We start from the raw sequence: 25,152 nt of genomic DNA, 5'->3' as shown, positions 1-25,152 counted from the left end.
AATATTCAAAATGTCTTCAAATAATAAGAGAATGAATATAGACATGACACATAAATCATATCCTCACAACACCTGGGGCTCCATGAATAAATCCACTTTTACAGGGTCTTTGCCTCTGCCACATTCTTTTTTCACTTTCTCACTATAAATAATAAGCATTCCCTTTTCACTTTTTTTCTCACACCTTGTCTCATTTTTATGCACTGTTTAATTATGGAAAAAGAGAGTAGTGGTATTTTACCAGTTACTAGTTCTCATAATAAATGATAAAATCAGTAATCTATCCAAATCTATTTGTCCTACACTCTAAATCTGAGCCAGTCTTACTACTTTTAGAATGTGAAATTAAATCCAAAGTTACATTAAAAATATGATGGTTATTGACTATTATCTATTATTATGTAAGGAATGTATACCTATAATCAAACACTGAAAATATATTCATATATTACTGTAGTTCAATTGCATGTAATCTATTTCGTTTTAACCTTATACATCAACCACACTATGAGTCTGTCTGGAACAGGAACTTTGCTCAAGGCCCAATACAGAGTCAAGAAACATGGTGAACGTGGGGCCTGGCTTTTCAAGTGAAGGTTAATTATTCAAGAATTCCCTCTCCTCACAACAGGCCAAGAACAGCAGGATAGCACCGCATGCTACAGCTTCTTCTTTATTCCCTTGGAGAGTGTCATAAGTTTAAAACCATGCTGTTTGAGTATAATTGAAATGCACACGTTGTCAGATGTCTGGCGCCTTTAAGCAAAGGAGAAAGAAAATATAGGACAAACATAACCCCAGATACGCTCTCTCTAAAGAAAAGCAATCAGTAGTATGATTCTAATCAGCGAAAAGACTAATCCGTCTTTGCTGTTTTGATTATGCATGCATTGTAAGTGTAAATTATGACTGTAGATTAAGTTGGTTCATCTGAATAAAGATTAAAAAACATGCTGGTACTCTATAATGAATATGTTGGACATGTGAGCAACAACATAACGAGTATACTGTTTTCATAATTAGGTTTCTAAAAATCAATTAAAAGCAATTAAGATCCATATAAGAAGCAGAAATGGTTGTGAAACTTTCATAAAAATATTAAACATATATCTATAACAAATATGGCACACCTTAAACAGATAAAACAGGAGGTAGAGGAAAGCGTTCACTGGACTCACATATTGAAATCTCCGCAACCTTTGTGTCATCTGTCTGTAAAAGGCCTCTTTTATTCTGCCTTTATGACAATTTCCCAAACCTACTCTTTTCTCATACCTTTTAGTCAAAACTAGATACAGAAGAATTATTTTAATTTTAAAAAAGGGCTAAATTGTAGCTTAGACCTTAACCAAATGACCCTGGCTTTAGTCCTGATTTTCCATATTAGCTGCATAGTCATTATCTACCTCATACCCTTCACATCATCAGCTTTCTCAAACAAGTGAAGAAATGTCAAAACGTGGGTCTCTCTGGTTCTATTCTGGCAGGTGCACAACTATGCAGCAAGCTAAACACACTTCCAACAAAGGTTGAAACAGCTGACCTTTGTAGATTTACTGGAAGCAATTGTGAATCAGTGAAAACAGTATTGGACAAACCATTCAATGCTAGCGACAAATGAGATAGATCTACCACTAACAAGAGTTAGACCAAATGAACTGTAAAATAAATTGGTAGAGTAGCAAGAACACTGGATTCACAAGTATAAACTGTTAAATGATTGTCCGTTACACAAGGAAGAAAAAAGTAGGCTATCACCAGGAAAAGATCAATAGTCCCCATTGTAGAACACAGTGTAATGGCTAGCCTGGTTAGCAGTAAATTGATTGTAGTAAATAACAAACCAGCGATCACAAACCAGCTATAGTACTGATAATCGTCCAACAAGGGCATTTGGAGACTAAATAAAAGACGCTTGTCAATTGCATGATCACAGATAAAATGGTGGATGAAACAATAGCAGTTAAACTGCTATGGAGCTCTGCCAATAGTGGTTGCTACTAGCAACAACAGTATGTTGAACTGAAACCATCTGCTGGTGGCAGAACACTGTGCATCAAGACCTCAAGTTCAGAGTAAGGAGATCATCCCTTCTACTTCTCTTTCCACTTCACAAATGATCTTAAGTTCAAAAGTAGTTCTGTCAGAATATAACTAAAACTTGCTGTGAGCCTCAAGGGCGCTTGGGTGGTGCATGAAGAAATCAATCAATAGGGAAATCAAACTTCAGATTAAATAGAAGAAGTGATATCACCCCTGATCAACACTGATCAAACCATGCCTACTGCATCTCTCTCATGACTCTGCTGGACAACCACATCAGCAATAATTTCAGAGTATGTAAAATACTCCTTTCAGAAACATAAGCTGACTTTTGAACACCTCAACAAATACGAAGCAAAAAAGAAATGACTTTTTTTCTGTTCCTGATTGTTACTTCCTAAATGCTTATACCTCAAATGTATAGAAAATGGTTATTATTTCCTAGGGGTCCACCAGTGGCTCCCACTTGACATTGTTTCTCCCCACAGAGAACTCGGTCCGCTGCGGCTAGTCCTGCCTGTGGTAGTGCACCTTAGTGTCTCTGCTGCCCAAAGACAAAGATAGTAGGGAAACCTGGTAAAACTGCCCTGGAGACCCATCAGGAATGAAGTCTCTTATGCCGTTCCAGCCATACTCATTGAACTTCAAGGCATCCAGCAAGGTCTTGATGCTGTTGTAATCCTCTTTCACTTGTTACCATTACGGAGCAGCACAGCTTTGAGGCTGGTGGACCCCGGAAGGTGCTGAAGCCACCACTGCACATCAAAATAGGCCCTGAAACAATTTGATAGAGCTCTAGATAAGGAGTTGGCAGCCTTCAAGTACCTTCAAGACTTCTTCCCCTAGCTGTCTGAGGCAAAGATCAAAGCCAGTGTATTAATACATCTTAACTAGGATTCATATGTTGTTGTTATGTGGTTTTTCTGACTTTATGTAAACAAAAAGACAGAAATTTGTCCGTTTTCTCATTGGAAAAATTTCAAAATATCACTGTCCTGGTCACAAAAGCAAAGTTTGTATTCAAATTTTGCTCAAGCTAAACATAACAACCAGCGATTTCTCTGATTTAAGCTAGCTTGCTGGTTGAAGGTGTGTTAAACAGTGAAATGAGATCAACCAGCATCCAGATCACCTGCTGGTTCCCCTTCCTCCACACAGAAACACTATCAAGATTGTACAGGCAACTAGCAAAAGTAGCATTTTTTTTGAAGAAAGTATGTGCTTGCTGCGTGAACAGAAGTCTTGTGGATCTTTTGCTGCGGTGTTGATGATGGTGATGATCATTAGGGCTGTAGCTACCATTGAGTACACTGGGGTCACGTCCTCAGTATTATTTCTGGTGGTTATTATATGATCCCAATATTACAAGCTAATACTATATATAGTAAATACTGTTAGACCAACTAAATAAATAAACAAATAAATATAAAGTGTTTAAAATAATATTTTCCCACCAGAATTTTACTCCTAGCAGTGTGGAGAAGGACAAAAAAAACACAATTTAGATCTTCATGTAAGGAAAAATAATTTACAAAATTTACAAATAAAAAAATCCAAATTGCAGTTATTAAAACATTTTAGAGACTATTTATTTTATTTTATTACTGGAAGATGGGGTTGGTGGTGAATTGGGGGACTTGTCTTGATGTTGATGAAATGCTTTCTAGGGCATTTAAAAACTGAGCAGCCATCCCACCAATTACTGTTATTACACGAAAAGGAAGAAAATAGTTTTCAACAAAAAAGTCAAAGAATGAGGAAAGTCGTCAGAAAGTTTCAATAGCCACTGTGTTGTAAAAAAAACAACAACAAACAAACAAAAAAAAACATTATTAGAAAACAAATCATAGTGGCCTTACTCGAGTGTATTATTTTGCATACTAGCTATATTCAGTGTTAAGGATTAACTAGCTAGCCTACATGTAATTTAGTTATGTAATTCAATGACACAATAAATGTAACTGTAATCCATTATAGTTACTGAGTAACTGAAAATGTGTAAATCAATTGTGGTTACTTGTCATGAAAAAAATGCCATGAAAATGATTACCTTGGGGGTTACATCTGAATATTTTCTGTAAAAAGATAGGCTTGTTGAATAATATTGCACATTATCTTCCTTTGACATTTCCAGCCACAGCTATTAAGTAAAGTTTGATGCTATTCTGATGCTTTTGATTGGTCCTCATGTTTGAATTTGTATTGCCCCCAGTCTGTCTCTCAACCTGTCTTTTGAAAAGGGTTAACAGTTGAAAACATTCATTAGATATTTAGAAAAGTAATCAAAAAGTAATTAAATGTAATAAGTTACGTTACTTTGATAAAGCAGGCCTAACTGAAATAGTTACACTACTATAACATTTTAAATAAGGTAACTTGTAATCGGTAATCAATTACATTTCCAAAGTAACCCTCCCAGCACTGGCTATATTTTGAAACCTATGGGGAAGTATTTTGGGATGGTGGGGGGATATGCATAATAGACTACTGTCCGCCTATTATTATTGTACATGCCTTGCAACATGTTTAGACAAAGTACCGCCTACTAAGGCAACATTGCATCAGAATCGCAATATCCGGGCAACGTCATCAGCCCTCACCCGCCCGGCACCCGGACTGCCTACAGTAACATTTGCTCGGACTTGCGAAAGTTATCTCTAAAAGTGAGGTAGCGTTTCACCTGTTATGGCTGACCAGACTGTCGTGGAAAAAATGAGCGACTTGCAAGTGGACGTGGGAAAAAAGGTGATGCATAAGTCTTTTGACCGGCTACATTTAAGTCATATTAGCAAGCTAGCAGCTAGCCTGTCAGATTCATGCTGTCATTCCCAGCAATGCGGTGCTAACGTTACGGCTAGCTGGCTTTTATGAGTAACGTTAACGTTATGTTGGCTTTACTTGAAGTGTTACACTTAAGATGACAGAAGCATTGGTTTCATTTTTGTTTTAATCTGTTTAGGGGGTAAATGCCACATTGCAATTAAGCGAGTAGTTTTGGTTGGCTAACTACGTATGTTACGTAGCTTTTAATACACGTAACGTTAACGTTTTATCTTGGTATGGAAAGCGAGTGAGCCTTACGAACTGCATTCTTAAACAAGGCATTTTGCAAAGTTGTAAGCTTGCGATCTTGCTGATAGACCTGACTATGCATAACTTAATATTTTTAACAAATCGGCATCATAGTGTAGTTATTTCGTCTGCAATTTCGTCATCCGTTTGGATCGTTAGTTGCAACTAAATCAAAGTAACTGTTAAAATGTTTCAGCTGTAGTAATGGCTGGTTGTGTTGATTCGCTTTGTGGCGTTGTGTGTGAACGCTCGTGCGTGTAGTCCAGCGGTCAAACAAACCAATCAGATTTTTTTTTTTTAAATGCACCACCCCATGCAACTTCAACATTGTCATTGGATCACTTACATGCTGGACTTACCACAGCGCTTTTTGTGAAATTATTGTAGCAAAAATGAAGGCGTCTTTAAAACAGCTGCTTTTTATGTAGTGTGTATGTGTCTAATACTAGCTGTGTATGTTACTATTATGTCAAGCATTGTGTAGGTGTGTACCTTTTTTCACCTTTAAGTAAATAGTGTCTAGTTTGTATCCATAAAGTTGTGTCTGAACCAGCTTCATACCAAACTTGATAAAAATTCACTTCCTTCTGGATAAAAGTGAATTAACCTCTTAAGATTTTTTTGACAGGGAGGAACTGAAGGCGGCAAAGATGGAGGAAAGAAGAAGGCTAAAAGTGCTGCTGGGGACACTGGCAGCAGGGTGGAGGTGAGTTGCTACAGTAAGTGTTGGAATGCATGTAGATGCTATTATTAGATAGCATCATGATATCTTGTTTTACAGGAACCTCAATCATATTGTATGTCTAGTATGTGTGTAGACATGTCATTAAATATCTGAATGCAGCCACCCACCAGCTGAAGGGTTGTTGATGTTTATGATCAGATTCTAGTATAGTCAAACATTTAATCTGCTAAAACACAGCATAGGTGTCCAAGTGCAGTCTGTAAATGGTCAAAGATAAACACTGACATCATATTGAAATAGTTCTAGCATGGATACAATTGAGTTTCAGAGCAGAAAATATTTCAGCAATCTAAACCATACACTGTAAATATTAGGTTTTGGTTTCAGTCCTTCAGAAGTGTGTCAGTGTGTCTTTATGCTCTCACAGTGTTCATTGTTACATCAGGTAGAAGAGAGGTAGGCTGAGAGAATAGTGGGTACACAAAGCAAATAACTTGCCTTCACCCTCATAGTTTGATGTGCCGAAGGACCTTTTTTCTTTGAGGAACATGTATTCTTTTGTAAAGATTAGTACCTGATAACAAGGATACACAGAAACTGCATTATCAACCAACCACATTTACTCACTTTTTTTTGTTCAGCTATCGCCACCACCTCCATACATTGTAGAGCGTCTTACTTTGTACACAAAGCTGAAAGCTGAGCACGAAGCCTTGATGGCAGACAGGGCTGCGAAGAATAGCCGAGCCATCAAAGTGACCCTGCCTGATGGAAAGGTGGTGGAGGCTGAGTCCTGGAAGACAACACCGTACCAGGTGGCCTGTGGAATCAGGTCAGTGTGATGATGGGATTGGATCGCTGTAATTGTTACTTATTAAATGTGACATCTCACTTTCATGTAGCACAAAAAAAAGAAAACTTCAAGGGTGCTTCAGGAATGTAATTTTAAAGACTAGCTGTCAAATTTATTTTTAACAGCCTGTAATCACTCTTACAGTTTCAAAAACACCCACATTATGAAAATAGTAATTGAAAATGACACCCACCAACCTTCAACCATCCACTGAAGACAAGAAAATACATTGACAAAAAATATCCTTAGTGTTTAATAAGTAGGAAGTGGGAAACCTCGCCATAAGATGGTCTGTGCAGCATGGTCCAGTATACAATAGGTGTGTAGAGTGTGTTAGCAGAGATTAAATGTTGATAAACAACAGTCACATATGACTCAAAAACACCAACCCCAACCCTGTAATTTCTTTACAATAAGCACATTGGTGTATATAGCTGGTGTTTTTAACCTTTTGTGGCACATAAGCCAGTTTTTAGGTCGTAACATTCTCATGGCCAAGGCAACTGGAAAGTTGTATTGTAATTTCAGAAACATGGGAGGGACTTAAAACCTGTACTATGAGCAGCATCCCTTTATCTCCTCCTAGGGCACCAGTTATAGAGCTATCAAACCAATACACACCTTGTAAGACATCATAGCCAAACTACATCTGTTTGTTGCAATGCTGCATGATCATTAACAGATGGCAAACTTAGATTTCATGCAGGGCTGGGGAGTATATCTATGTATAATGTATTGTTAGTCATTCTACAATATCTTGCCAGTATAATGTCAAAATATGACAGATGATTTGTACATCTGATGTGAAATATTGTCATGGTTTTCATCCAGTCAAGGCCTTGCTGACAACACAGTGATTGCTAAAGTGAACAACAGTGTGTGGGATCTCGACAGACCGTTGGAGGATGACTGCAGCCTTCAGTTGCTCAAGTTTGATGATGAGGAGGCTCAAGCTGTAAGTCCACCTCATCCCTGGTCTGACACAGTGCTTATATTTGTTTGTTTCCCCCTACAGATGGATTGGGGGGAGAGTGTGTGATAGTAAACAGTGTTTCCCAATTCCCACTTGGGCGGGCTGCAAATATTTCGTGACCCATTTAGCATTTTGCAGAGAAACTCAGAGAGAAATGTCATCTGGTATTACGTTACAAGATGGGGGGGCATGGTGGATATTTTACAGGCACAGTCCAGGTAAAGCAACAGTGAACAAATCGGTGCAGTCGTCATTTGGTACCACCCTGGTTTTGATTGTTTCAATAGGCTACATCATTAACAAGACTCTTCCACATGCAGCACACCTGCTGCTGTGAAAATTGGTGGAAAAATCCTAAAGACAAGTTGTGTGTCTTATCAGCGACTTTATAAAACATACTGCTGACGGAGGAAGTCAACAGAGCAGAGACATACAGGGGGGAGAGGAATACAAAGAGGCGAGGCGACCCCCCCACTGACTGCCACAACACAACATGCTGCATAATTCGTTCAGCCTAATTGATATGTAGTTTGAGCATGCTAGGTTAAAGTGATCAATAATATACCTCAAAGCTCTGTGTCAGTGTGTCTGAGCCTCAGACATTAAGAGGAGACGAGAGAATGTAAAACACTGCAACCCTGCTGTCATAAAAGTGGCAGCAACTGGTCTCTAAGGCTACGTTCAGACTGCAGGCCTTAACGCTCAATTCAATTCAATTTTTTTTCCCCAGATCCTATTTTTTTTTTGTTCACATTACTGTTTAACTGTGGCCCATATCAGACTCCTGTGTGAACTGTCCGCGGCCTGAAAGTGACCCGCATGCGCAGAAGAATAACACGACTCGCACGCAGCAGCACGCTGTTGCAGGCTACAGAAGTAAACAAGGAGCATTGTCCTCTCACGGGTCACATTTCTCCCGAATTATGACAAGTGTTCCCAACTTACTGTTCTTTTCATTACGGTTTCTGGCACTGTAAAACGCATCTGCCCCACAACTCCCTCCCGCCCTCCCCCGACTGTGTCTGCTCGAACAAGTAGCATGTACGTAACTCAGAAGAGAGCCCCGGTCCGGTGGATATCAGGTTTAAGAAAGGGAATTTGTGAGCAGATGATTGCGAGGTAGAGAAGGAAGAGGGCCACATGTTTGATAAAGGCTTTTTGTGGAGCTTTTTCGTTCATAGCGGCTCCATCTACAGCAGAACAGCTGCTCTACAGTGACGTCAAAGTCGCATCAAATGTGACCTGAGTGTCCATACTGAGGTCGCGTTTAAAAAGATCCGATTTGTATCAGATTTGGACCACATATGGAAGTGGCCCAATTCCGAACTGGAAAAGATCAGATTCCATGTGACCTGGCCTGTTCACACTGTCATAAAAAGATCAGATTTGAGTCACATATGGCCTGCAGTCTGAAAGTAGACTAAGACTTGTTCCTTAAATAAAAGCCCTATTTCAGCTTCATTGTCTGTAGAAGGTGCTGAATATTTACTTGAACAAGAGCTATTTATTAGTTGACATTTTTAAGTACTTAAGAGGTTACAAACTCTCAGTCATTTTGTTTTTTATGGTGCCATTTGTTAGTAGGTGTTTATCTGCATATTTTGCAGATCTTTTTGTATTGTCAGCATTCAAAAAAAATGATTTTAAACAGTTTAAGTGGTGTAAATTTTCTCAAAGACTCCCAACAAGGTCTTCAACACAATGAGTGATTGTAGCATGAAGGTCAACGATCTTGATTTTCCAGCACAGTCATACTTCTCATTTTTATTATAGCAGTACAATATAGACTGTACTGCTTTTTTACTAATTGGGCAATATTATTTGGTATATTGTTTAGGTTTACTGGCACTCTAGCGCTCATATCTTGGGTGAAGCCATGGAGAAGGTGTATGGAGGCTGCCTCTGCTACGGTCCCCCCATCGAGAGTGGCTTCTACTACGACATGTTCCTGGAGAACAATGAGTGAGTCGGACAGGCTTTGGATTTGTCTGGATAATTAATTGTGTTAGTCAGCTCTGTGTTATTTTGGTGTGTACTTCACAGCTTAGCAGCTGTCAGTCTGGTTCAATAAGACAAAATAGGTGCGTTGTAATGACACTAATGCTGTCAAGCTAGATTTTTCTTGGGTGTGGATTTGAAATTACATCTTTCTATGTCTAAAAGCACATCTATTCACAACACAGAACTAGAGATTACTTACGTGAAGCTTTGAGAGTGTGTTGTTGAGACACCCTCATAAAATTTGAACACTTCTTCCTCGTAAACAACTTTTTTCACTTGACCTTTCCCTGAAACGGATGCATTTCTCTCTGCTTCAGGCAGCAGGAGCATGTGAGGAGAGCTGTCTAATTAATTCTACAACCCCCTTAATGAAGTCATTTTATGCTAATGGGATTCTTAGAGACTTGTTTTTTGCAAGGATATTTTGACATTGCTCAAGCCCTAAAGCCAAGGACTTTTGACTATTTGCCCATGCTTTGCAGTGGCTATCAGTTTCTGGAAGTCACTGGTGAACAAAAGGTCTGGTCGCATCCATGATGCCCTCTAGAAACAAAGGCAGACTAAATTTAGTATTAAAGGTAGTTTGCATATTAATGTAGGTTAGTTCGACTGTCATTGTTATTGGATGTAATGTTCTTGTTGTGCTTATCTTTTGATGTTTCGGACAGGGGCGTATCAAGCAATGACTTCCCGTGTCTGGAGACCTTGTGCAAGAAAATTATCAAGGAGAAGCAGCCATTTGAGAGACTGGAGATAAAGAAAGAAACTCTGTTGGAAATGTTTAAGGTATCTGAAAACATAAACTCATACAAAAGAAACTAAAATTAGGAACAAGTAAGAGAACTCTAAACCACCTCTTGTTCTTGACAGTACAACAAGTTTAAGTGCCGCATTCTGAACGAAAAGGTTACCACTCCCACTACCACAGTTTACCGGTGAGTCCAGACCCTGTGCATGTACATGTTTTTATCTTTAAAGTTCAATATTCTGTATGTAAAAAAAAAAATCCCATTAAAAGACCCAAACCAAGAATAAACTGATCCTATTTAAAGTATTTTCTGTGTTCGCCTGATATAGCTTATTCCTCTGCCATAAGCCTCCTTCATTATGATGAACTGTAATATATTTTGATTCTACATTGTCATCAGCGCACCAATTGCGCTATTTACTTTTATTTGTGTAATGTTTGCTAAAAACAGCAGTGCCCAGTTGTTCTGAGAAAATTATCTAGCCCTATTTAAGAATGTATGTATATATTTGTGAACGGTTTTTTAAAGATTATTTATATCTTTGGAAACCATTGGGTTTGGGGTAGTCAGAGATTATTGAGCGTTTGACTAATGCAACCTTGGTTTTGGTCTTTTTATGGGAAAGATGACAAAAAATGTAGAGTAATTTCAGCAGAATCTTAAACACAACTAATAATCAGTTATCGCTCAAACATTTCAGGTGTGGTCCCTTAATTGACTTGTGTCGGGGTCCCCATGTGAGACATACTGGGAAAATCAAGGCACTTAAGATCCACAAGGTGAGCCTTTTTTGTTTTCAGCAGTGCACTATGTACAGCAAACCCATTGTTACTGTGTATGTGGATTTATTGCTGATTAAACCAGGTGAGTAAGTGTAGTCTGTGCCCCGAATGTCAGACAGTAAACACATTTGTCCACATTTGTAGAGCAGAGTTACATTATGTGTTATTCTCCAGGGATTTCACAGACCCAAAATAATGATTAAAGCTGACATACTCCTTTTGTGGTGTACTAGAATTCGTCTACATACTGGGAGGGAAAAGCAGACATGGAAACCCTCCAGAGGATCTATGGAATCTCCTTTCCTGACCCCAAAATGCTCAAAGAGTGGGAGAAGTTTCAGGAGGATGCCAAGAACAGAGATCACCGCAAACTAGGCCGGGTATGAACTGAAATGTGAAGATTTTTTAGAATAGTTTTTCTATGTTTTTTTAGTCTTACAAACGATTATTTTACGGTATGGTGTATTTGTCTGTTTAGTTTATTAAACTGTGAATAGTATGGTAGAATACTTCAAAACCATAAAAACCAGGATTGGGTTTGTGTGGGGAAAAATAAAGTGCTCCTGGTACATTTGCAGCAGTACGTTACATTTTCTAAATTTAAAAAACAAAACAATATCCTACAACGAAAATGTTTTTAAATGTCAAAGACAAACACTTCAGAAATGTCATTTGTTTTTTCTTATTTAAATTGTTATAAAGTTGTTTATTCATATGTATTGTTCATTTACATAGCAATCTGAATATTCAATTAGATGTACTTCTTGGGAACAGATTTGATCTTTATTGCCATAAAATATGTGACTTTGTTGTTGAAAGGGAATTTGATGGATCAGATTGTTGTGTGGTGGTTTTGCCATTTATTCAGTATAATAACAGGTGTGGAAAAGCCAGCTGAGCAGGAGGAGACCAAATACATTGTCAGACATTGTTAAATTAAATATGTGATGAGCAGTTGCATTGTTTCAAATTGAAACAAGTTTTTTTGTTTTTAAAAAAAAATTTAGGAGCAGGACCTGTTCTTCTTCCATGACCTGAGTCCAGGGAGCTGCTTCTTCCTGCCTAAAGGGGCCTTTATCTACAACACATTGATTGAGTTCATCAGAGTAAGTCAGAACTCTCAGACAAACAGTGATCTCACTCTAGACTTTAACACATAAGAAAAGAAAAAGGTTACAAGTCACAAAGTTTAATTTTGCCGGGAAATGCTATAGTTTCACAACCAAATTAATTTTTAAACATGTGCATGCGCATACCATAAAATTGTAATTCATATCCATTCCTACCCATAACAAGAATGCTATAAATAGATGTTCAGTAATTTATGTTTACACACAGTAACTTATTTATGATCTTAAGATGGCTTCTTATTGGTAGCCAATTACTAGGAATAAAGTGGAACTTGTAAACAGATGTGACTGACAGTATTGAAAAAAAGCTCTATTGCACCTGCAGCATTATAAAGAGTCACAAAATCAGTCATATTTAAAACATTCACTTTCTTGGTTTTCAGTCAGTGCAGTCACAATGCAGTGCACACTGGAAGCAATTTCACTTAATGAGGTAAAATAGATTTCTGACTGAGGAGATTGAGTAATGCAATGTTTTATAAAACAGTTCTGTCTGTTCAAGCTATAAAACATGTAGAACATCAAAATATGTGTGCGGTATATGACTGTCGGGATTTAAAATAAATTACCCCATTTTATTTTATTATCACTATCAGTTTTGAGCAGATATCATCTAAAACAGGCTAAACCAAGGAGCATTAAAGCACTTTTAAAAATGACATAATAATAATAAATAATAATAATAATATATAAATACATAATGTGTAAACAAACTGGGAGATGAAACTGCAGCAGCATAAAAATTCTTAGAGGTAGTTAGTTTTTTTTTTTTTTTTTTTTTAAATCTCAGCCTTTGCTTGCAGAGTTATGTATGTTTTAGAGGTTATAAACTATTTATCAGTGTATTATCAGACACTTTGTGAGTAACCCTTGTTCTGTCTTTGGCAGAGTGAGTACAGGAAGAGGGGTTTTCAGGAGGTTGTTACACCCAACATCTACAACAGTAAGCTGTGGCAGACATCCGGCCACTGGCAGCACTACAGCGAGAACATGTTCTCCTTCGAGGCAGAGAAGGAGACCTTCGCCCTCAAACCCATGAACTGCCCGGGACACTGGTGAGGCCTCTACTTACTCACATTCACAGTTGTTTAAAAGTATGGATTTAATATCCGCAAGAAACATAAAGTGTAAAGAAAAACCCATCCACTTCTGTTACACACAGTGTCAAGTTTTGCTCCAGTGTGAAATAAATATTTTTAGTTAATTTCTGTTTCCAAGTTAGAGAAACAGCTGTGTTTCATGGAGGCAGGGCTGTTTGTACATTAAGTGTGTTAGGAGCATTAAGTGAGCTCACAGTACTGTTGTCACAATAGAAAATGTTTAACCTTGTTACAAATTTTTGTTGTTCAATGTCAAACTTAATTTTGTACCACAGTACTGTGACAAGTACAGGGACAACCATTATGCAATGTTTTACGCAATGTTTTGCCACACCTGAACATTTCTACAAGAGTGGCACAGGGATTTTATTTTTAGTAGTTGATTTCAGTCTTTGTGAAATAGCTTAATATTTCACTGCTACCATAGTTTTTCCTCTAATTCAGCTCAACTTGTAATGGACTGATGCTCTTGCCATGTTTACAGTTGTTGAATGACCCATTTCAATTTACTGCTGAATGCTGCATTGCAGTGTAAAGAGCCAGACTGCAGCTCTTTGTATTCAATGTTTTATCTCCTTTTTACTGTTCCAATCGTTGTGCTAGCTACATGGGCAGCCTCTCTGGAGATCATACTGAAATGGAAATTGAGCTTGCAAACACATTTTGTCGTGTTAGATGTTGGTTAAATCAAATATTGATTGTCTTTTCATATTGAAGAGTAGAGCAATTTTCATTTATTGTGATGCTAGGATGAAGTTGGCAGTTGTAATTTCTGTATTTTTCACACTGTCTGTCTCTTTGGTTCCAGTCTGATGTTTGATCACCGGCCACGCTCCTGGAGAGAGTTGCCCCTTCGCATGGCAGACTTTGGCGTCTTGCACAGGAACGAGCTGTCAGGAGCCCTGACGGGCCTCACCCGCGTCCGCCGCTTCCAGCAGGATGATGCCCATATCTTCTGCTCCATGGACCAGGTGAGGTCATTGTGATGAATTGACATTACTCAGCCAAGAACACCCAACACCCAGAATTTGGAGTCATTAAAGTTCTGATGAAAAAGTTGCAGATGGGACCAGAACACTTGAGTTAAAGGGCAACTCCAGTAATTTTACACATCAAAGTCAGTTTACAAGTCTTGGTGAGTACTACTGTATAAATTGTTTTTAATTGAGTCAGCGTTGGTTGGGGCTGACGCATCTCTGTCCGAACTGTCTGCAGTAGCATCCTGGGTGATGTAGGTGCAAGGTTTGACAAGGAAGAAGAATGCATAAAATACTATGTGGTTCCGCTGCATCAATTTTGAAAAACTGTCCATCATGAATCTGATAGTGTTATAGGAGTGCAGTGCTAAATTGCTGCAGTACTCTTTAAGACAGGATTTAATTAATACAGCTGTCACACTTTTGTGGCAGTACTTTTGATAAATGTTTCCTCTTGCTGTTGTACATGTTTGAAAAAAGCCCAGTTTTCAAGGCTCTCAGTAAATCAGTGTCTTGCTGGCACAGTTCACTGAGTAAATTCAGGTAATGTTGGCAGGTAAGCTCCACAGGCTGCTGCAGCCTGGTGTAGCAACTTGCATGTTAAGTCCTTTCACCAAAGAGAGGAGCGATGCCAATATCGATGCACACAAACAGGATTTTGGAAGGCTGAAGAGATTTCCTAATTAGTTTATTCAAATGTAGTAACACAGCAACTTGCAGCCAGGATCCCACTGATTGTGTTTACTCTTTATCAGTAATGGCAGAGGATTGGATGGTTAATTATTTGATTGCACTTTGAACACAAATTTTTTCACTTTAAATTTTTCAGTTTGACTGCAGCAGCTGGATAGTGCTGCTTGTACTTTAAGCAGACTGCAGAGGATAGGATATCTTTTTATCTCATACTCTCCATTAAGTTTATATTCAGTGTCTACAGATGGTCACATTTAGGACTAGGGCGAGAGACTTCCCCCTTATTATATAGGAGATTGTTTTCAGCACTTGTTGTCTTTGTGTTTTATATCCTGTTGTACTACATGTTTTCCAGTCGCTTTCTTAAAGCTTGTGATTGGTCACATGTAGTGGAAGTGCATGATTGCCATACTGGAACTTCAAAGGAAAAATGTATTTATTGAGCACTTTAAAAACACACCAGGTTTGTCCCAAAGTGCTTTACTGCAACATAATTGGGCAGGAAACATTATCGCACGACGTAGGCACTGACGTGTGTGTGTGTGTGTCATAAATACATTTATCTATCAATGAAGAATGCATATCAAGAAACATTGCGACAGTAACAAAGAGAGTAAAAGTCCATCTTAAGAAACCTTTTAAATGAGTTGAGAGACTTTGCTGTTACATTTTCAGGGAAAATTCAAAAGTCTTGGTACAGCTGCTGAGAAGTTACTGAAAACATTTTGATGAGTACGTGGGATATTTAGTAACTCTTGATCTGTAGATCCGAGGAGCCCAGCTGAACTGTATTGGGACAGGAGTTCTGCAGTGTATCTCAGGGCGAGACCATGCAGGACTTTGAATACAAACAGAAAAAGTTTGTAAGGGATACATTATTGAACCGGGAGCCAGTGCAAAGATGTCAGTATAGGTGTAATATGGTACCATTTTTGCGTCTGCATTAGGAGTCTGGCCGCTGTGTTCTCTAGCAGCTGTAAGCGGTGAATAGAGGGCTGGTTAATACCAAAGTACAGAGAGTTGTAATAATGGAGTCTTGAGGAGATTAAAAATGAAAAAGCACTTCAGTAGCAATGAATTTAACAACTACAGCTACTGGAAATATTCACTCATGATATATTATCTCAAGAAGCTGAGCCGTTTATGCCTATATTCATTACATCATATAATTCAGTCATTACAGCAGCAATTAAACGTGCAGTCATGTCCACATGGACGATGCAAATTCTATTTCATTTTGTTTTTGACCCCAGATTGAGGAGGAGATCAAGGGCTGCCTGGACTTCCTGCGGACTGTGTATGAAGTGTTTGGCTTCACTTTCAAACTCAACCTGTCTACAAGACCAGAGAAGTTCCTAGGGGACCCGGACATCTGGGCCCAAGCAGAAAAGGTAATCAGACGGCCTCTTGTTTCTCTTGTCTGGTTGAAAATGTGAACAGCACTCTCGCACAGTCTCACTGGAGAATTAAGATGCTGATCTGTGATATTATCGAGATGGAAATTCTGGAGCCACTTCAAAGACAGCAAATGGAGGATTGTGATTTGTAGACGCAGAGAACATTTACATTTTAATGAATGAGTTTTATTCTGTAGAACTTCTATCTGATCTGAAGCAGAACATGCGTGTTCATCTCCAGAGAATCTACATCAGTATCCCTGTCTGCCTTTGCTGTCAAATCAGATTCACTCTCTGTGGACCAGCTCTGTATTTTACATCTTGAGTTCAACTCTAAGTTGCTCTGGGAGAGAGCAGCTAATGTTATTACTTTGTTCAAGCTGGTTTTAAACAACAGTGAGTGGGTTAAACTGGGTGATAATTAGTTTTTATTGCTTGGTGCTTTCAGCTTCAGATGAAACAGTGAAGGTCTCTCTTGGGACAACATCAAGTCTCACAGATGAATCTGTAAAATCAACACTAAATGGCAGTTGTTAGATAAAGGTTCCACAAGTATACTGTATTGTTTTTCAGCAGCACAAGTATGTGAAGCACATAAAAATAGTTTCAGTCTGGCAAGCCTTTACTGACAGGCTCTGAATGGATAAAAAGGTGTCTGTTGACATACACACACAGCATGCGTTGAATTTTACAGCAGGGTGAGATTAGTCTTGGCATTTGTTTCCCTCTTTATCTGATCGTTAGAGGTATGTTTTATTTTACCACTGAAATATTTCATCAGTAGTGCACACTGCAACACAAAGATGTTTGATTGTTTTGTTTTCCCTCTGTTGTGCCTCGCTGTTCCCGACCATGCGTCCTCTCCCCCTCCGTTGACTGTTTTTATTTTGGTGATTCAGGGTTTGTGTAAGGGTGGCATCTTTATCTGCTGTAGCCTGCTTGGTGTCAAAATGTTCTGGAGTCAGCTGAAAATTTTAAATTTTTGCTAACCCCTAACCACTCATAATCATGTGTTCACATTCATATTTGAATAGATGACAACTCAATAAGTAAAGTAAAATTTGAGTCACATATAATGGAGATACAGGTATTTTATCTTGATAATTTATAACCTTTTATAAACTAAGAGTTACTTTTGATTTCCCTCCCTGGTTTACAGTTTCATTGTTCTGTCCTCAGTCAAGCGTATCTTTTGCCCGCTGGAGCATTACAACATGTTATTTTATTAAGAATGAATCCAGTGACACTTTGCAGTCTGCTGATGGACAAAATAGACCATAGAACTTAAAGACTACTGCAAAGATATTGAGCTGCTCCTTAGTGACTGCATGAGTTAATAACGGTATACCTCTCAGTTTGTCACAATAAGGATAATGAGTACGACCAATATAATATGTGGAGCTGTGGGGGAAAAAAGAAGAGGACTATAATAGTTTGTAAGATGTACAGCTGTTTGGTTGACCTATCAGAAGACTTTTTTTTTTATGGGGAAAACACTTCCTCAATCCAGCTCTGACATTTTATGATTAATGTCTGCATGCACGAAGGTGGAAAATTTATATACATAAAAAAATTACTTGTAAACTCGGTGCAGAACTAGCTGCGTGTTTCCCTCACCTCATTAACTCCCACAAGCAACCATAAAATATTATTGGGACGTTAACATTCCTCAGTTCAGTAATTAGTTCCAGATGAAGTAAATGTCAGTTCTGGATATACAGCTTTGCTTAACGCCACTGTTTACTTGCATGTTGGTCAGCCATTGACATTGTAACAAAGCAGTAATTGTTTTTTTTTTTACAGCAACTGGAGAACAGCTTGAATGACTTTGGGGAGAAATGGGTTCTCAACCCCGGCGATGGAGCTTTCTATGGACCAAAGGTGAGCCATGCACTTAAGTAATGATATAATCCTACTATTAAGTGGGAAACGGCAGGAGGGTGACTGCTCTTCATTTGTGTCTTTTCTTTGCAGATCGACATTCAGATCAAGGATGCCATTGGTCGGTACCATCAGTGTGCCACAATTCAGCTAGACTTCCAGCTCCCGATCCGCTTTAATCTCACCTTTGTCAGGTAGCGCTTCTATTGCTTTTTTATTCACTTTAAAGTCAAATGAATTTTTTTTTTTTTTTTTTTGCTGCAAATGCTCATGTGTATTATTGAATTAAACATATTGTAGTTTCATTTAAAAATATTTGAGAAATCAATCATGTAATGGCATGTGGGGTAAAATTCATTGCTGAAGTGAAAGTAGAAAATAGGATTGGTTTCAATCAAGCTGCATTAAATGATGTGTATTTATGGAGACGTACCAAAGTTGTGGCTGCCCCAGAGGCTATTGTGTTGTAAAACCTGACCAGTGCAGAGTATGATAATATACTAATTCCTCCAGATGATCATTATTGTTTTCCTTTTGTGCCCCCTTCAAATGATTTTGTAGCCATGATGGTGACGACAAGAAGAGACCAGTGATCATCCACAGAGCCATCCTGGGATCAGTTGAGAGGATGATCGCTATCCTGACTGAGAACTACGGAGGCAAATGGTTTGTGAACAAACAATTTTAAAAGGTTGACCTGTCAAGTAGGAGCCAACTCCAAACATGTTTTTGTTTTTATTGCATTTCTTCCTAGAGAAGCAGAGAGAAGTATAGAGAATGAGAGAGAAGCCTGATCTGCTTCTCTAACCAGTTAAATGCAATGTGTTTCAGGCCACTGTGGCTCTCTCCTCATCAAGTGATGGTTGTACCTGTGGGACCGACCTGTGAGGAGTACGCTCAGAAGGTAACCACTGACCACAGATACTTTAGTCCATATTCAAACTTCAGAGACAGTAAACAGCACCCTGAAGCAGTCGGCCACTTTGATTCAACACTAAGCTGCCTGTTTTTCATGACTGATGCGCACACAGGCTGGAAACCTGGGCTGCTACAGTATTGTGATGTTGGTGTGTTCAGTTTGGTTTTAGCGTGACGTTTTTATGCCTGTTGACATGGACATGAAGTATTGAACTTGAACTAGGTGGCTGATCAAAACCACATAAAATCTTGTCTTGTTCCTGCATATTTAAAAAGACAAAGGAAAACTACTACTTTTATTTTCATAGCTCAGGCCATCGGTTCTATTAGTTTATAACCGTGTATTCACCAAAGTAATGGTTGAGATCTTAGGATGTGGCGACATGACTAAAAATATGTGCAAAAGACATGAGCGGTCAGACAATCATACAGGTTGTAATCAAGCTCTCAGCTTAGCCAGATCATTTACCATTTAATTTAGAGGAACCAAAAGTGAGTGCACAACTACAACAAGTAAAGTAGGTCAAAATTGAATCAGGAAGTCTGTCGGTAAACTGCAATGGATTCTTTTTGTTTTCATCATTTGCCTTTGTTTTCTCTTCCAAAAAAAACTGTTTTGGAAGAGAAAACAAAGGCAAATGATAAATTGTATGCTTTGTGTTTGTTGCCCCTGTTAAAGGACCTATTCGTAGCTGATAATATATAGTAATACATACAGATGGCCAGAGCTACAAAAAAAAAACTCAAGTTGGAATAAACTTGAGTTTACCTTTTTAAAGTGTGTGGAACGTGACTTTGATAATTGTTTTATGTTGAACACAATGTGACATGCACAAAAAAGCCCATTTGTAAAATAATCCGCTGTACAGCCCTGACATCCATGTAACTTGAAAAGACAGAAGGTCCACAGCTATAAACAAAAATAATCTTCATTACAGCTGAATTGACAACTTGTCCAAAATGTGCTAGTCCAGATTTGAAAAACAAAGTTTGTAGAAGTTTGTTAAAATGATTAGAAGGGAACTTGTGACTTTTTGAAACTTGTGAATTTTTAAAACATGCTGGACTTAACTGTTGTTTGTTTCTGGTTAATTTAGGTCAAGCAGGAATTCCACAATAGCGGCTTCATGGCTGACGTGGATCTCGACCCCGGCTGCACTCTGAACAAAAAGATCAGAAATGCACAGTTGGCGCAGTATAACTTCATCCTGGGTCAGTCGCAACACACTCTCTCTTTCACTCTGTTTTCTCTTTTTTGTTATCTCTTTCTCGCTGTCCATCAAGATATTGATTTATTTTGTCCTCTTTACATGTTTCCTTGGTTGGAAAAGTGGTGGGCGAGAAGGAGAAGACGAGTAACACTGTGAATGTACGCACCCGGGATAACAAAGTCCATGGCGAGCGCACTGTGGAGGAGTGCATCGAGCGTCTGAAACAGCTCAAGACCACCAGGAGTCGAAACGCTGAAGAGGACTTCTGAGTTTTCTCCAACTTGTAACTACCAGCTCGTCCTTCTCTCAACAGTACCTCGAGTCTGGTAACTTTCAAGGGCCATGTAGTTGAAAACAGTTTTTGATCAGGGATAAAACTACTGTCACATGGTTGCTAGTCTCTGCTTTTTGGCCCCTGACATGACATGAGTCTTTTTATTCTGTTGTCCTCCGTTGCCTCTTTAAAAATATCACTATGTTTTTGGTTATCATCAAGTATGTGGTTGTACTCGTGGAATGAAGTATAATTGTCCTTATCACTTCTGTTTGTACAGAAATGCAACTAGTGAGATGTGATTAGGTCTTTGAACAGCTTTACAGAACCTCTGTATGGTGAATAAATTACTTCTCCCACAACTGATCAAAACAGAAGAGAAATGGTATGTAACACAATTTGTATCGGTCACTCTTTCTTCAGGGAATTGTACATTAGTTACAATTTTGATAATTAAACAATCTGTTCTTGATCTGTGCGTTATGCATTTTTTAAGATTGACCTTTTCTTTCTTCAGAATTGTCTTCTTAATTAAGCTTCTGCAAATAAATCTGTCCATGAGCATTAAAAGTATAAAATAATTAAATAAAACTAATGGTGCAGCTGACAAAGTTTCCACTTACTGAAATTGAGACTATAACAAGCAACAAGTAGAGATTTCTTCAATGTATGGTTTTAGGTTCTACTTGCAGTCTAAATTACCTCTCAAATGTAGCAGTTTTCAGGTCACAACTCAATTCACAAGCTCGTGATCCTGCATTTAGGCCAAAGCTGAAATTATTAGATAGAAATGTTTCTAGTCTCAAACTTTTTCCACGAGGTTTAGATGGGAGTTGGAGAGATGAGTGTCAGAAAAGTGTTCCGCTACAGTAAAAGTGGCTTCTTATCACCTTCTTCCACACGTGCATCATCACTTAGGATGGAAATCAGCGATGTGCTGGAGGGTGAACACCTGATGCTTCTCCTTATTACATGCTTACTGAACTCAGAGACCATTTGCTCTTGCTGTCTGCACCATAACACTAAAGTACGAGTGAAAATCTTCACCCTAATACTGTCTGCTCTGCCTTATACATTCAAAACAACATGAGTCTATCTTCCCCGTTTCATAAGAGGAAAGCGTTTCCAATTACACCTCAATTTTCTCTCCATCTGCTCTCATTATTTATTATCTCATTATTATTGATTTATTATTATTGTTATTATTATTATTATTATTATTAGATACACCCAACTCCCACTCTCAGTCTCATTATTTTAACCACTAGTGGGTGCTATATCTGTGTACTCAAACTGCACAGCTGGAACAGAAACAGTGAGAGCAGTGTGTTTCAGCAGTTTTAACAGCTGGGGAAAATGGCCCAGCACACATCAATGCCAAGGGATTTTTTTTTTTTAAATTTGGGGGGGGGGCACCAAAAACTAAAAATAAACTACAACACTTTTGTTATGGATTTAACTGTTGCATGTTTTTAATCATTCTTTGGTTAGTAAGGTTCAGCATTTGTGAAGTACTTAACAGGCGCATAGGATTTGGAAGCTCCTGCCCTGATTTAGGAGATCTTACCTGCTCCCTGTTTTATTTGGAAGTGACCTTTTAAATCATGCAAACTTCTCCCATTAATTTAAGTAGGAACATTAGCGCTAAGGTTAACGCTATGAGTGAAAGATGTTCTTACAGTTGCAGAAGAGGCCGTGAGCGCTCTGAACCCTGAATGCAGGCCAATGAAAACATTGATTTAGGCTGCTCTACAATTCGCATATGATTAAAATAAGTGAGAAGCCATTAGTTATTTTGGCCAATTTGAACTTTTCATCACCAGATAAAATATGTTTACAGGTTTGGTTTCTTGTGTTGGTCTGTATTTTATGCTTACTGAGACAGGTCAGTGACATAGTTAAATAAACTTATTTTAAAAGTTCTTATTTTAATGGATGTCAGAGTTTCAGTTTTGTAAAAAGGTAATGTCTGATTGCAAATACACCTTAAAAAAAACTATAACAAAGTGGCCTCATACACCTAATGCAAACATTGATCACTCCTTAGTTACTCATTATCATAACAATCTTACTTTCCTTTTCTCTGAGGGAAGGTGAGCTACATTTTGACTATCAGAGAAACAGAGATGACAAAAACTAATGTATGCATATAAGGACACCCTCATATCAAATCTGACCACAAGGTGGAACAACTGAACCAGGATCTTATGGGGGGGAAAAGGAGTGGGGCTAATGTCAGTGAAGTGTGGGAGAGAAAAACATTTTGATAAGGGGTTAATGAAAAAGTCAATGGAGTAGGAGAGTGTCAACAGGCAGAGCGAGACAGCCAGAAATCTCTGGGGATTGAGCTCTGCTGTTGACTCTCAGCCTCCCTGTGAATCCTCAGCTCCCTCTTGCCCCGTTGGATCCTTCCTGTATGCTTCACTGACAACGTGGCCATGAAGGGTCACAACGCTTCAGTGAACTGAGCAAACTTTTCTTTCTCTTGCCACACATGCATTTCAAGGTATCGATTCACATGTTGAAAAGGTCCCACTGCTTCAGCTCTTTACTTAGATGATGCTGGGATGACTGTGCTCTCTCTTTTTATGATTGAAAATTCAGGTTAGTCCATAGTTTTGAAGACTTCTTTTGTTGCCATACCAATCTTTTTTTGATTATGTTATACTTTTAGTACTTGTGATTATCATGTTTTGAAAAACTCTCAATTTCTCAAGTTAATTATTAAAGTCTGTACAGTAAATATGAAGCTGGGGACCAGTAGCCGGTTAGCTTAGCTTAAAGACAGGAAAAAGGGAATCAGCTAGCCTGGGTCTCTCTGAAAGGCAACACAATCTGCCAAACAGCACCTCATGAACTTTTTTTGGCTTCTAAAGGGGGGGCGTGACAGAAAAGGCTACTACTACTGGCCCGGTCTTATACTGGCGCTTTGAGAAAGTTTGACAAAGCTCTGGTATTTGATGCACAAGGTACCCTTCAGTGTCCTTTTGAAACCTCTATTATTATGTGGTTAACATCAAATGGTCACAGTTTGCGTTTGCTTTTTAAACTAGGTTTAGGTTTTGGAAAACATCATGTTTTGGGTTTAAATAAGTACAATATGTGACGGCAGCTGGGTTACATTAAAAGCCCAGGGCGTCTGATATGGACACTGAAGGGTACCTTGTGCGTCAAATACTAATGCTTTGTCAGGCTTTCTGAAAGCATCAGTATTTGACACCCAGGCATGAGACCGGGTTAGAGCAGTGGTTCTCAAACTTTTTCTATCAAGTTCCCCCTTCAGAAGCCAAAAAAAGTTGACCCCCCAATTGAAATAAAGTGGTATTCTATTCTATTCTTTTGTTTGTTTATGTCAAACATAAATCATATTCATGCAACTTTAGGTCAACTCACCATCCATGCCCCCCCTGCAGTGGCAGTAGAGAGAGGGGATGTCATGCAGCAAAGTCTACGGGCCGGACCTGAAGCCAGGCCGCTGTGGTAACGACTCAGTCTTGATACGTGGTGTGTGCTCTACCAGGCGGGCAACCGGGGCACCCTAAAGCTCACTTATTAACGTGTTATCTCTTGTTTGTTTAAACTATAGAAAAAAATGACTAAAACTAAAAACGACAATTCGCCATTTTTTGTGGGGGTTATATGATGGACTATTTCTTGCTAACTTCTGGGCATCTCCACTGGTTGCCTGGCAACTGCTCCAAGCCAGGAAATAGTTTGGTTCAGCTTCTAGCTTTAACTTTATATTCAACCGACGCATATGAGAATGGTATCAATCTTTTTCATCTATCTCGTGGCATGAAAGCCAAAAAAAAAGGGTATTTCCCAAAATGTCAAACTATTCCTTTAAAGCACATCACGTTTGCTGAGATTTCTCATCCCATCTGCCTTTTCCCCCCTCAGCAGTAACAAGTTGTTGTCCTTGTGTTTATTTTCCTTTGTCACCATGACAACTAACAGCAGTCGCTGTCTATTCAGTCTGTATGATGTATGTAAAAGGTTTTTTCCCCTCTACTTTTTTTCCAACAGTGACAGCCAAAAGCCAAAAGGCCTCCCCTGTGACAGACTCATGTTCCTACCTACTCTCCACCCTTTCATCCTCGAGTCATGTTGCTTCTGGACCAAAGAAATGCATATTTGAATGCTTACCAACCATTTTCTTCTCCAGAATATTTCTCTGTCTCTGCAGCAACTCCTCCCACCCCTACCACACACACACACACACGCACGCACACAACCTCCTCCTGCACTATAACCCCTTTGCATAAATGTAACAGAACCCCAAATTATGGTCAGCCGCTTGTGAAGTTAGTTTTGCTTGGGAAAACCAAACTGCCATCTTTAATATCATAATGTTACCAAATTATATGGTTCTAATTGGGAACTGTTTGATCACACTTTCTGGCATCTGGAAAG

General features: G+C 38.7%; 1 protein-coding gene and 1 long non-coding RNA gene across 2 annotated transcripts; both read left to right on the top strand.

Annotated features, from left to right (window-relative positions):
• The first annotated feature begins 2,024 nt into the window (after window positions 1–2,024).
• On the top strand, window positions 2,025–2,945 carry LOC123961011. The gene is made up of 2 exons (XR_006822642.1): window positions 2,025–2,075; window positions 2,532–2,945. It is a non-coding gene; the product is annotated as an uncharacterized LOC123961011 (long non-coding RNA).
• Window positions 2,946–4,616: 1,671 nt separating this feature from the next.
• On the top strand, window positions 4,617–21,211 carry tars1 (threonyl-tRNA synthetase 1). The gene is made up of 19 exons (XM_046033781.1): window positions 4,617–4,788; window positions 5,744–5,821; window positions 6,442–6,632; window positions 7,485–7,608; window positions 9,464–9,588; window positions 10,296–10,413; window positions 10,498–10,562; window positions 11,077–11,155; window positions 11,392–11,538; window positions 12,166–12,264; window positions 13,177–13,343; window positions 14,197–14,359; window positions 16,312–16,449; window positions 18,259–18,336; window positions 18,430–18,530; window positions 18,898–19,002; window positions 19,168–19,240; window positions 20,352–20,466; window positions 20,586–21,211. The coding sequence occupies exons 1-19, from the start codon at window positions 4,729–4,731 to the stop codon at window positions 20,732–20,734; spliced, it is 2,175 nt and encodes a 724-aa protein (XP_045889737.1). The 5' UTR covers window positions 4,617–4,728; the 3' UTR covers window positions 20,735–21,211.
• Window positions 21,212–25,152: the final 3,941 nt, after the last annotated feature.

The sequence above is a fragment of the Micropterus dolomieu genome, linkage group LG21, assembly GCF_021292245.1.
Source record: "Micropterus dolomieu isolate WLL.071019.BEF.003 ecotype Adirondacks linkage group LG21, ASM2129224v1, whole genome shotgun sequence".
NCBI lineage: Eukaryota > Metazoa > Chordata > Actinopteri > Centrarchiformes > Centrarchidae > Micropterus > Micropterus dolomieu.
Note: the sequence above shows the minus strand (reverse complement) of the source record. Positions and strands in the feature narration are given on the sequence as shown.

Coding starts and splice junctions, on each gene's coding strand:
- tars1 (XM_046033781.1), top strand. CDS start 4,729: ATGGCTGACCAGACTGTCGTGGAAAAAATGAGCGACTTGCAAGTGGAC. Junction 13,344..14,196: donor ATGAACTGCCCGGGACACTG/GTGAGGCCTCTA, acceptor CTTTGGTTCCAG/TCTGATGTTTGATCACCGGC. Junction 14,360..16,311: donor TCTTCTGCTCCATGGACCAG/GTGAGGTCATTG, acceptor TTTTGACCCCAG/ATTGAGGAGGAGATCAAGGG.